Source organism: Triticum aestivum, chromosome 1A, assembly GCF_018294505.1.
Source record: "Triticum aestivum cultivar Chinese Spring chromosome 1A, IWGSC CS RefSeq v2.1, whole genome shotgun sequence".
Lineage (NCBI taxonomy): Eukaryota > Viridiplantae > Streptophyta > Magnoliopsida > Poales > Poaceae > Triticum > Triticum aestivum.
This window is the reverse complement of record NC_057794.1, coordinates 349,184,041-349,196,909: the sequence shown is the minus strand read 5'-3', so window position 1 is coordinate 349,196,909 and position 12,869 is coordinate 349,184,041. Positions and strand designations below refer to the sequence as shown.

Below are 12,869 nucleotides of genomic sequence, written 5' to 3'. Positions count from 1 at the left end.
ATATGTAGGAGCCAATATGAGCATCCAGGTTCCGCTATTGGTTATTGACCGGAGATATGTCTCGGTCATGTCTACATAGTTCTCGAACCCGTAGGGTCCGCATGCTTAATGTTCGATGACGATTTATATTATGAGTTTATGTGATTTGATGACTGAAGGTTGTTCGGAGTCCCGGATGAGATCACGGACATGACAAGGAGTCTCGAGATGGTCAAGACATAAAGATTCATGTATTGGAAGGTTACATTCGGACACCGAAAGTGTTTCGGGTAGTTTCGGATAAAATCGGAGTGCCGGAGGGGTTACCGGAACCCCCTGGGGAAGTAATGGGCCTTAGTGGGCATTAGGGGAGAGAGAGGGCAGCAGCCAGGAGGTGGCGCCCACCTAAGGGGAGTCCGAATAGGAATGGGGGAGGGGGGCGCGGCCCCTCTTTCCCTCTCCCTCTCCCTCTCCTTCCTTCTTCTCCTACTTGGACTAGGAAAGGGGGGGGGCGATTCCTACATGGAGTAGGATTCCCCCTTGGGCGCGCCCCTTAGGGCCAGCCGGCCTCCTCCTCCCCTCCTTTATATACGGGGGAGGGGGCATCCCATATATACACAAGTTGATCTTTAGCCGTGTGCGGTGTCCCCCTCCACAGTTTTCCACCTCGGTGATATTGTCGTAGTGCTTAGGCGAAGCCCTGCGCCGGTAACTTCATCATCACGGTCACCACGCCGTGTGTTGACGAAACTCTCCTTCGGCCTCAATTGGATTAAGAGTTTGAGGGCGTCACCGAGCTGAACGTGTGCAGATCGCGGAGGTGTCGTGCATTCTTGGATCGGTTGGATCGCGAAGATGTTCGACTACATCAACCGCGTTACTAAATGCTTCTGCTTTCGGTCTACGAGGGTACGTGAACACACTCTCCCCGCTCGTTGTTATGCTTCTCCTAGATAGATCTTGCATGATCGTAGGCAATTTTTTTTTAAAATATTACGTTCCCCAACACTCAGTGCTCAGAAAACCACAACATATTTGAATGTGATCAATCCTAAGGCGTCTCTCTCTGCATATCATGAACAATCTGCTTCCTTTTTCTTCTGCAAGGTTTTGTCGAGGCATGCATGCGTGACTATTTATGGTTTCTTTCATCTTCAGATTGATTTTGCTGAGACATTCATTTGCAACACAGATCGACGCTGGTACCAAAAAAGATAAATCATGCGCTATTGATTAAGGTTACACTTTAAATAGAATTTTAAAACGGTTATTAGGTAAAATAATACCGTATCATATTTAGATTTTACACATTTTTAATCAAAATTTATATATAACATGTTAAAATTGGAGTTACAGTTTAAAAGATATGGATTGAATAAAAAAACATCCATTACTTAAAGATGGACTGCGGGTTAACTAATAGAAAAACAGAGTGTTTTATAAAAAATGAAAAAAAAACAATTTATCTCTGCTACTTAAGCCTGCACAGCGGGTTGATTTCAGGAAAAGATAGGCGTTCTAAAAAGAGCAGAATTTTTTTATTTATTAGTAGGTATAGATTAACGACGCATAGACCAATTAGTTTATTGGCTCACAAACTCCACGAAGCCCTAAAATTCACAAAAATCAAAAACTAACATTTTATGATTCAAAAAGGCCTAAAAATAATACGCATATACATATGGATGTATAATTCATGTACGCAGATTTCCACCATAAAATAATTTTTTTTATGTGAGCTACATAGAAACAAAAGCATGGGCTTTAAAGGCTTGTTTAGACTGCTCTTGCTCCATAAATATCAGCTTCGCTCCTGAAATCCATTTTGAAATAGTTTCACATAGGAGTTGTAGCTAATCATATCTGGCTTTCAACTAACTCCAACTTTAAGAATGAGAAATTTGATGGAAAGGATCTATTTAATTAAATGACGTGGGGAAAATAAACGCCTATCCATTTACTGGTGACAGTGGTGGGTAATTTTCCCCAATTCCGCCTTCTAGAGTTTTGAGAGCATCCCTGAAGAGCTTCAAAGAAACAAGGAGTTATATCCCAAATTCTAGTTTTTTGCGAAGTTGCATATCGTGAAGCTATTCATTTAGCTTGCATTTTTTTAGAGGGGAGCTGAATTTTAGAGAGCAGATCAGTGCCAAACATGCTCTTATAGTGAATAGTACATGTGCTAGGAATTCATGTTTCTTTAGTAAACCAAAATATTTTTTCATGATAATACGTGTCTTATCTTATTTATATCATAAAGATTATAATATAAGCCACATAGACCCGCTAGGCTTTGCATAAAGGAAACACATCTAAGAAGGAAAATTACAATAAAAATTGAAGAATCCTCTGAACTTGATACCAATGTCCGTCATTTGCCTTCGGCACCACCACGACATCCACCAAAGGAAAAAATAACAGATCATCTCCTCAGCCGAGCTTCACGCGGCTCCAACATTGATATGCAACTTTATGGACCTCCAAAGTGGCCAAACAAAGGCGAAACTATTGTCGTTCAAATCAAACTGGGGCAACATCCTGGACACGTTGTCAAACTCCAGATCGGGCACCCCTGCACAACTAAGATGTCGGAGGAGGAAACCATACCTGCCAGCAACGAACCACCCAACCAGACATGATCCACAATCTTCCAGATGACGCTGATGTAGACCATAGTTTGCCATCCTAGACTACCTCTCAAGCTCCATGCAGGCGCTCGAGCAAACATCATCATAACGACGGAGCCCTAGGCACAAGTCCACCATGAAGATGTCGTTGCCACATGCTTGAACATGCAAGTTTCTAAATCCATCCCTAACCATAGTCCGATTACCTTGTCGGGAAAGGATTTGAAGCTTTTTTAATCAGTGCCGCCGTCACCAGCACCGAGATCAAGACGATGAACGACCCAAAAACCTAAGCAACCAGGGCCGAAAACTTAAAAGCTACATGATCGCACACGTGGATCGAGCGATGCCCTCACCGCCGACGATCGACGTCGTCAGCGAAGGGGAGCTGCTAGAGGACGGGGACAGAAGGAAACGCTCATGGCGGGCTGGCTAGATGCCTTTTCTTTCTTGGTCATATCAAACATATTTCATCATAAAATTTTACAAAACATGTACTCCCTATGTAACTAATGTAAGGCGCTTTTGTTGTTTAATTAGAGCAATTCCAATGGGGCGATCCATTTTGTCTGTTTGGGTTATCCGGACACAAAACTCAGTCCAACAGGGCGACCCAAACAGACATGGCGTTCGCCTACTGTCCGTCTGGTGTCCGCTCGGACCCATTTTGGTCTCAAATCTGAGAAAATTTAGGTCAAAAGCGGACACAAAGCGAACGTTGTTTGTGCCCTCTTCGCCCCCTCTGTCCGTCTGCATGTACCGGCTGGCCCACTTGCCATCCACCCATCTGTCCTATCCCGTCTCTCTCCTCCTTTTCCTCTCTCTTCTCCCCCACCCACCCACCCACCCCACTGGAGCAACGCCGGCCTGCCCTCCGCGCCTCCGCCCCCGCGCCTCGCCTCCCTAGCTCCGCGCTTGGCCGTGCCCGGCCTCCCCGTCTTGGTGCATGCCGCCGCACATGGACGGCCCGGCCACGTCGTCGCCCGAGCTCCAGGCGCGCCTGTGCGACCTCGTCGAGCGGGGGCGTGGCCGAGCGGGGCGCGGCTGCTGCGGAGGGCAGGGCGAGCTGCGGAGTGCGCGCGCGTGCGAGCGGGGATGCGGCCGAGCCGGGCGCGGCGGCCGCGGAGGGCAGGGGCGAGCTGCGGCGCGATGAGGTGAGCTGCAGCGAGGCGGGCGAGGGGAGCGTTCGCGGTGAGCGGGCGCGTGGAGGGCGTCACGGGATGCGGGGAGCGGGACGAGCTGCGTCTGGCGAGCGAGGCAGGCAGGGCGCGCGGGAGCTGGCGCGACGGCCGCGGCGAGCGCGAGCGCGCACGCGAGCTGGCGCGTGCAGGCGGCCGCGGGGCGACTTCCCTTCCTTGTGCAGCTACCCACATCCAGAGCCAGAGCCAGGGACAAAAACAAAGGAGTCTCGCAGGCGAGCAACCGTGCGTGCGTGCATGCATGAGCATGGCATGGCATGGCAGCGACATGGAGATCACGTACAGTGCTGGCACAGCGGACGCCATTGCCAAATATACGTGCGTGCGTGTTGGCGCTGCCGCTCCACCCTCCGACCGGGCCCTGCCCATGCACGCCCGCCCCATCCGTCACGACGACGCACCACAGCTCGTGTCTGGCAGAGTATGAACTGCTAGCAAGTCTGGCCAATCATGCATCGCAGCGTGCGGGCGCAGCGGCCGCGGGGCGGGAAGAGGCCGAGCTGCGGCGTGGAGGCAAGCTCGCGGGCGCGGGACGCGGGTTGAGGCGGCGCGGGAGCTTGCCCACCAGGTGTTCGACCGAATGCCGACGCGGACATGCACAAAATGCGTCTTGGCCCCGTTGGGCGTACCGACCGCCCCATACAAAAAAGCGGATACGGACGCGCGGACAACCGACAAAAAAAAACAAAATCGGTGTCTGTTTGGATCGGCCCGTTGGAGTTGCTCTTAGTTGTAGTATACTCCCTCCGGTCATTTTTACTCTGCACATTGGATTTGCCGAAAGTCAAACTTTGCTAAGTTTGACCAAATTTATATTAGAAATTATTAGCATCTATAATATGTAATAAATATAATATGAAAATATATTCTAAGATGAATCTAATGATATTGGTGTTGTTATGTGAATGTTTATAATTTTTTGTATAAACTTGGTCAAAGTTGAATGAGATCGACTTCGGTCAAACCTAATATGCAGAGTAAAAATGACCGGAGGGAGTACGTTTCAATATATTCCCTCCGTTTCTAAATATATGTCTTTTTAGACATTTCAAATGGAGTCTTTTTAGATATATGAGTCTTTTTAGACATATTTTAGAGTATAGATTCATTCATTTTGCTTCGTATTTAGCCACTTGCTGAAATCTTTAAAAAAACCTATATTTGAGAACGGAGGGAGTACTTGTGTAATCTTTTCATATTTTTAAAACTGAAAAGATTCAAAAAATAGTAATTCAAAATTCGGGCGCTATTTGCAATTTCCGCGATAACTAGATTGTGATTTTTCAACCAGAAAGAAATTGTGATTTCCTCCACATTGTGCAGGACCCATCGGTCCTGTGCTTCGTCTGAAGCGCTTCCATATGTCCAACTCCAAACCCATCCCAGAACCCGACTAAAGTTTCAAACCGGACATCTTCCCGATCCTTATGGCGACCTCGCCGCCGCGGAGCCCTAACTCAGGCGATCGGCCCGAGACCGCTGACCTCGCTCTCGCAGCTCCGGCACAGCCCACTCGCATATGGAACTCCCTCGTCGCCCGTCTCCCTACGCTACCGAACTCCCTCCTCCTCGTCGCCGCCTCCGATCTCCTCCGCCGCCTCTTGGCGGTCCGCAGACGCCGCCGCCGCCGCCGCCGCCCTTCTCTCCCACTCCCCATCTACGATGACGCCGCAAGCTCCGCCCGGTGAGAACCTCTACTCGAATCAGCGCGGCGCCTGTGATTCCAATGCCGCGCAGGCTTTTGCTGGAGTAGTGCTGTACTTTGTGCTCTCGTTGACTGCTGACAGAACGGAGTAGATTTGTGCGGATTTAGTGTTACAGGTTACGAGATGACCTGTGATGAACTTGTAGAAACGTGTTCAGGAATTGGTCACTCGACCCAAAATATAGGACCCACCACTACTCTTGAGCTAACGCATCATAGATCTGGTCATCTAGCTATCTGTCCGGTGTTCCTTGTTTGTGAAGAATTACCTGGAATGCTTTTGACTATATGTTATTAACAGGGTTTCTGGTGAGATGCCCAAAGCTTTTGCCATCTTAGAAGATATCGTGCAGCATACTTTATCTGATTTGCATAGCATTCAGAAGAGCTTACTTTATTGGAAGTCCAAAGCTGAGGTATTAAGTCAATTGATAACTTTTTTTTTTGCCTTTTTAGTATGCAGAGAAGTTAATATTATTTTGCTACTTACCTACTTTTGCCTGTGGTAATTTTTCAGGGAACAAACTCACATAAAATGTACTTTATGATGTTTGAAAGAGGTCCAAGGGCCTTCCTTGAAGCAACATGTCAAACACTAACTAGACTCAGGAGCAATGGGAGTCCATCCGAGTACCTTTTAGGCTCTGCATCTGATATAGTCTCAGTAAAACTTGCTGTCCTGACGAATATGCAACATCGATTGGCTGCTTTTCTGGCTGAGGTTTGCTACTCTAACGTGTTTATCGTGAAAAAGTAGCAATAGCGCCATGGTTTCAACTTTCTGCTGATGTGAAGTAGAATAAAACAGTCAAAAAGCATTTTCGTGATTAACCTTGCTCCTGCTCTCCAAAAAAAAGGAAACAAAAAGAAACTGTTGTATCGCTGTAGTCAAATTTCAAAGTTATCTTTATTTGAATAATGTTGCTTTGTGCTACATGACTTGTCATTTACATGAACTTAAACTCTGACTTGCTTCTTCTATAGGTTTACTCTGAAGTTGATAAATGCAGAGAAGGATTAACTGAAAGTTCAGATAAATCACTACATACACTATTTGTTATTTTGAACACCGTCTTCCCCAAATTGGAGGTATCTCTTACAAATGCTAGTGAGGTATGCAATGCCTGTTGTCCATATATTTGGATTTGTAACATGTTTTGCCTCTTTGATGCTATGTTGTTTAATTAGTTAAAACACATGTTTTCAGGGGCAAACTCTACCATTCACTCATGACGAAAACTCATCTCAACTTATCTTCGAAAGATTGCCAGAGGTTGATGTTGAGAGTCCACAATGGAGTGAGGCCTTAGCAACAGATGCTATTAGTCTGATCTATGAAAACCTCCAGAAGCTAGATAGTTTTGTTTCCTCTCAGGTAAGTAACTCATTTCAACGATGACACATGTGAGATCATCGTCTTCCCAGTCTCATAGCACAATGACCTTAGACCATTACAGGGTTAACACATTTGAGGGGATAACTTGGCAGTGACGGCTCCTTCAGGGGGGATGTGAGAGTAGAGATGTGGATGAACCTTCCTTTTCTGTCCGTCTTAAAAGAAATCAGGATACAAGTGCCTCTCTTCATGGGGTGCCATCTCTAGTAGATGGAAACCATCATTAGGAAATAGATAACTAACATATATAAATAGGAAATAGATAAAACAGGCAGGTGGATTTTAGAAATATTTCGCTGAAATATATATAAAAGCTACCCTCCAGTCATGGGGATTGTTGCCAGTTTGCCACCCTTCTGCATGTCTTTCGTCCTCTATGCCATAAAACTCAGGTTCTTGATTTCTGTTACCTGAGTTGTTGGAGGGGTATTAAAGTTTTAATTTCAGTATTTTATATTTACCCGTTTGTGCTTATCTATATCTATATGCCAGTCACACATGCTTTCTTATTATAAATTGGTGGTAGGATTACAGCTATACCAATACCAGTATAGTACCAATGACAGAATTGAAAATATCAAGCATGAGGTATCTGAATTAATCCTGTGGATAACATAGCGATAATGTGTAGCTTGTATGGCACTCCATGTAAAGTACATGCTGCTTAGTATTACGTAATTTATCTGAAGCGTGTTTTTGTTTGCGGATAGCTTTCAAGTCATAAAAAGCCAAGAAATATGACCATATACTGGTTACCCTACACGTGTGGAGCAATTGGCCTCTCTGCATGTTCCCTATGGCTTTTGCGCCATAGTAGCTTGATGGGAAGTTCTGACATGGACAACTGGATTCAAGATGCTAAGGAGTCAGTTGCTGGATTCTGGGATGAACATGTTGAGAGACCAGTAAGACACTTTCTTTATATGTCTTCTACTATTATTTATCTTATATGGCATTCTAGTGTAAGTTAACTGAAGGCAAATCAAGGTATTTAATGAAGGCAGAGGCTTTTCAGGTTGGTTCTGGTTGTACATTTACTTATGCAAGATATCGTGTGAGGTCCTGCCAGAAGCATTGGTTTGTTTGTCACATATAACTGAAAAAAGAAGCATGCCGCCTTGTGCGTTACTGGCTGTAGTGTTTGCTTATGGTGGTAACAGATTGATGGAAGTGAATTCATGTTTTCCTTACGGGAGCATTTGTATATGTTAAGATGAAGATGCTTTAGTAGATGAGCATATATTCATATATAAGCCACAAAGCTTGTCAATATTCACCTTCATCGGTGTTGTAATTGTCAAAATACTGTTCAATTTTTATGCGGAACTGTTGAAGTCCAGAAAGCATTGCTACAAGCTGGTCTACATTTCTATAAATTTGGAAATCAGTCAAGTTATTGTGCTCACATCATGACTGCCTTTTATGTTTTGACAATTGCAGATCATTTCCATTAGAGATGAGCTATTCGAGACATTCAAGCGAACAGATAAACGTGTAATGGAAAGGGAAGAGGTCCAACTAACCGAAGAATCATTGCACAGGTTGTTCCCAATGCTGTCATTCTCTAATCTGAATTATTATACTCATGGTTCTTTCTTGAAATAGAGTAGAGCTATTATAGCATGACTTTGAGGAGATGAGATACTAGAATAGGGAGAAACAGATCATAGATGAGACAGGACTTACGGTTAAAAATAGTAATCATAGACTGATCTCTTCTTGTTTGTTCTTATGAGTAACAACACGCAGCCTTTTATAGGCCAACTAAACTTGTCCCCAATACTGTTCTTTGTCTAGCAATCCAATCCAACTCAAACTCAATTTGTCAATCCGCACCCATTACTCTCTCCATTTTTAAATGTAAAACGCATTCAATTGTTTATGACAACTGATAATTTCTCCATTGATATGTGGTTATGTGAAACAGAACCACAATTCACAATAATCATAAGCAAGTACATTTGAATATGGATCTACCGACATCAATTTTATGTCACATAAACTGCCTTGTCTTAACCAATTCACAATCATAAGCAAGTACATTTGAATATGAATCTACCGACATCTAATTTCATGGAGTAATTGTTGGTCAAAGTCAGTATAGTACAATTTATGTACACCCTACATTTTTAAAGAGAGAGAGTAGTAATATAAACAGAACCTTGTTCATCCAAACGCCTACATGCTGTTCCTTATGTACTTTCATTTTGCTATAATAATATTGCTTCATTTTGGAGCGGCGTAATTATCCCAGTGAAAATCTATTTGTTCGCATTTTCTTGAATATGTAAAACTTTAGCGTCGCATTTTATGTTCTGAAATGCAATAGAGTACCAAATCACATTGTGCATTATTTGACCATGCTGGTTACAGGATGTTAATTACCTTTTGTGAGCAAACTTCAAAGGAAAAACCAGCACAAGATGCATCATTGCAGGAGTTGCTGGAGATTGTCATGAAAAGGTAAGACTGAACTTTTAACCATACATACTGTTGTTCATTCATCCTGTATCTTCAGCCAGTTGTTGCAAGTTCAATGGCCACTTGAATATTGTAATTTCTTGTTGCTTACTCTGGAGCAATACTACATGTCCACCTTCCTGTTCTGCCTTATAAAGACATCTTCAATCGCTTTTCAGTTCCCTTGTGCAACTAAAATAGTGTTGGCACTGGGGCTGACAAAAGATAAGCATTTTATGGGGGGCGTAAGAAAGCCATCTGAACTAGTTTAAGTCATATGGAATATGTGAAAAATCTTGGTCATAGCAGCAAATAATTCCACTCGGTGGATTTTTATTTAATGCTTATTTACATTTGCATTTAAATGTTTAGTACCTATTTTTGAGAATCCCAATCGAACTTGAGTTTCTGCTGTGAGTGATAGAAACAAACTTCAGGAAGCTAGGGATAGTACCTATTTGTTCAGCATGACTCCTAAGAAGCGGTCGATACAAATACAATTTATATATCTACAATTGCATCCAGAGAGTCGCATGCTTTACAGATACTTTAGGCATGTTGCTTATATATCTTGATATCTAGTAATTTACATGTGTTTTGGCTCATCCCGCAATGGATTAGTTCTTTATATGGTGTTTGTTTCCTTCAAAGCTGTCTTGGCTGTTTATATTCTATGAACCATCTGAGTAATGTGTGAAAAAGGACGACATTGTTCCTGTTTATTTGTGCATTGAGCTGTATTGTACATAAATGCAGATATGAGAAGGAATCGATGCATCCAATTCAGAATCTGTTCAGTGGAGAATTAGCACGAGCCATGCTTATTCAGGTTTTTTTTTCGTTTCTTGTGCATTCAACTCAAGTTAACTTGCATTTTTTCTCACCCATCTTGGAAATTTCAGGTTCAGAAGCTAAAACTGGATCTTCAGGAGTAAGTTGTACTATTATATCTGATAATATTAGTTACATGCATAATGATAAAATGTGCATTTCTTTGTATTTATATATTATTTATTTACACCAGAGATGATTGAATTGGTCTTATACAGGGCAATGCTGGAACTGGATCAGATTCTCAAGGCAAATGAGATAAACTTTGCTATTCTTGCAGCTCTGCCTGCATTTGGTCTTCTGCTTCTCCTGCTGTTTTTAGTGCGAGCATGGGCTATGCATGTATGTATATAGATTCTGTTCATTATCTTCTTGATTACAATACATCTAAGGCATCTGACGCAAGTGGTTATAGGTCTTCGAGACATTCATATGTTGCTTTCTAATATGTTTGTGCTATACATCTTGTGCGGTTTGCACCATGGTCATGTCCTATTTGCCATTCGTACCATGAACAGGCGTGTGAAAAGTTAATAGGATTGCAGTTTAAATGTCTAACATTTACTGTCACAATAATATAGGACCAAGGTGCAGAGGGAAGAGGAAGGATTGCACGTCATCAGCGGTGGCAGCTACTCATAGAAGTAGAGCGAAGACTTAAAGAGTTCAAGAAATGCATGATTAATGAGATGGTAATATTATCTATAGATGTTTAGTCTATTCTACGCATTAATTTTGACGTGTACACATATTCCATTTCAAGTTTTACGTCACATTTGGCCTGTTGGTGGGTAACTAGTTTCCTTATTATGACTATCAAACTTGCCGGTTGCTTTTAATCTGCACAATATTGCCCGTTCACCAAAATATGAGGGGGGCAGAACTTTGAAGACGAATAAACTGAGACGAAAGTGATGTTCTGTTGATGAGATGAATGGGCTCGTTTGTCAGGAACTTTCAACTAGTGATTGATTCCCTTAATTTCCTGCTTCACAGGACGAGGAGGCGAGCTGTAAATTCGGATTGACTCTCTACACCCTTGATAGATTATACAAAGCTGTTGAGGTGCATGCGAAGGAAACAGGCGAGTGGTCAAGGTCAGTCATCTAAAAATTCTCTTTCTGGCCTCTCTACTTGATTATTGTGGATGGCCTGTGGACCAAATCGCGTTTGCATTGCAGCTTGAGAGATGACATGTTTAATCTGGCAAAGCCTAATGTCGGAGTGGCGGACAAGCTGGATGTTCTTAAAGGGCTCAAGTGGAACTACGCCTGCTTACGTCCATCGCTGTCATGAACTTTAGCTGTGATTCATTTTTGAGATGGTTCTACCCTGAAACCATACGGTGACATGCAATCCACTTTGCATATTTTTTGAGAATAGTCTTTTGATGTGAATGCTTCGGAGCCTTTTGCTCTGTGCAACGGGATAGCCACCACACCGTAAGTTTGCGCCAGGGGTTCCTGAGTTTCATCTATTGCAATCTGTGTGTTGCTGCTACACGCAATGGGCTTGTGGCGTTGCTGCTACACCCATTTGACCTTTAAACTGGAATATACTTCTGTAAACATGACTTTTTACCCGTTCGTTTGTGTTTGTTGCACCGTTGGCGTTTTTCTTTGAACATTCACCGCTGGTGTTGTTTATTTCTCGTGTCTAAAGGAAACGATTCCGAGGTTGAAGAGCATTCCCTTTCTTAATAACAAAATGAACAGGATTTCACAGGCTTATTTTCTTTTTCTGAAAAAAGGATTTCACAGGCTTATACAAAAGAGTAGGTATTATTGGGCTTTTAGCCCATTTAATATTTTCAATAATTCCTGAAAATCTTAGAGGCCCATAAGGGAAGTGTGAAAAGTTTAGCCTCACCCTGATTGTGATGAAATCACTAATTAAGTGGTACCCTTGCAAACCATTACAAAGGTCATGTGTTGATTACCCTAAAAAAGGTCACGTGTTGACAAGTGGCGCATTGTACCACTTGTCGTAACCTGTGAGTTCTTTTTTTATATATATTCGTTTTCGCAAAACGTTTTAACTCTTGAATCATATGTCGAAATCATGAACTGTTTTTATTGTTGGATTTTTCACCCCGAGATCTTGGAAAATACATCCCACGTTAATAGGTTTTGACAAAAAACTTAGAAATACAAAAACAAAACCTAAAAAAGTGAAACCAGAAAGACCGAAACCTAGAATTAAAAAAGCGTAACCCAAAAGCATGGTTGTGTCATTTTTTTCATTTTTTTGGGCAGACTACTTTTCCCTTTTCGAGAAGCACATGTTGTGGTTTTTCGTTTTCGGGAAGCACAACTCGCGGGAGCATATGCTCTGCTTTTCCCTTTTCAATACTCACTGCCTTTTTTTTTGAGGAAGCACATTGTCCTTGTTCCTTTCCGGGAAGCACAATTACGCTTTTCATTGAAGCTTATGTTGCGTTTTTTTAAAGGAAACACAATTGTGGACGTGCTTTTCCTTGATGTGCTTATCTATACCAATATAAAAAGACCCACAGAGGCAGATCTAAACCATCCCAATCGTCAAATCATGTTATCTAGATGTTCAAATCGCTCCAATGTTGAGCATCAAACACGTTTAACACTCTAATTACCCACCACTGCCATTGGTTATAAACATGTTTTGACTCAATGTTATCCCATAAAATCTGTCAT

The 12,869-nt window shown here is 42.8% G+C and overlaps 1 protein-coding gene across 1 annotated transcript; it reads left to right on the top strand.

The window, feature by feature from the left end:
* The first annotated feature begins 5,157 nt into the window (after nt 1-5,157).
* Nucleotides 5,158-11,779, top strand: LOC123050145 (protein DGS1, mitochondrial). The gene is made up of 14 exons (XM_044472985.1): nt 5,158-5,489; nt 5,812-5,926; nt 6,028-6,231; nt 6,495-6,623; nt 6,718-6,885; nt 7,617-7,811; nt 8,347-8,447; nt 9,280-9,369; nt 10,123-10,195; nt 10,269-10,297; nt 10,416-10,539; nt 10,779-10,889; nt 11,194-11,294; nt 11,379-11,779. The coding sequence occupies exons 1-14, from the start codon at nt 5,233-5,235 to the stop codon at nt 11,491-11,493; spliced, it is 1,812 nt and encodes a 603-aa protein (XP_044328920.1). The 5' UTR covers nt 5,158-5,232; the 3' UTR covers nt 11,494-11,779.
* Nucleotides 11,780-12,869: the final 1,090 nt, after the last annotated feature.

What these genes read in the sequence shown, in the direction of transcription:
- LOC123050145 (XM_044472985.1), top strand. Translation starts at nt 5,233, where the DNA reads ATGGCGACCTCGCCGCCGCGGAGCCCTAACTCAGGCGATCGGCCCGAG. An exon ending in ATAGTTTTGTTTCCTCTCAG is followed by an intron (nt 6,886 to 7,616) that starts GTAAGTAACTCA and finishes GTTTGCGGATAG; the next exon opens with CTTTCAAGTCATAAAAAGCC. An exon ending in CTGGAGATTGTCATGAAAAG is followed by an intron (nt 9,370 to 10,122) that starts GTAAGACTGAAC and finishes ACATAAATGCAG; the next exon opens with ATATGAGAAGGAATCGATGC.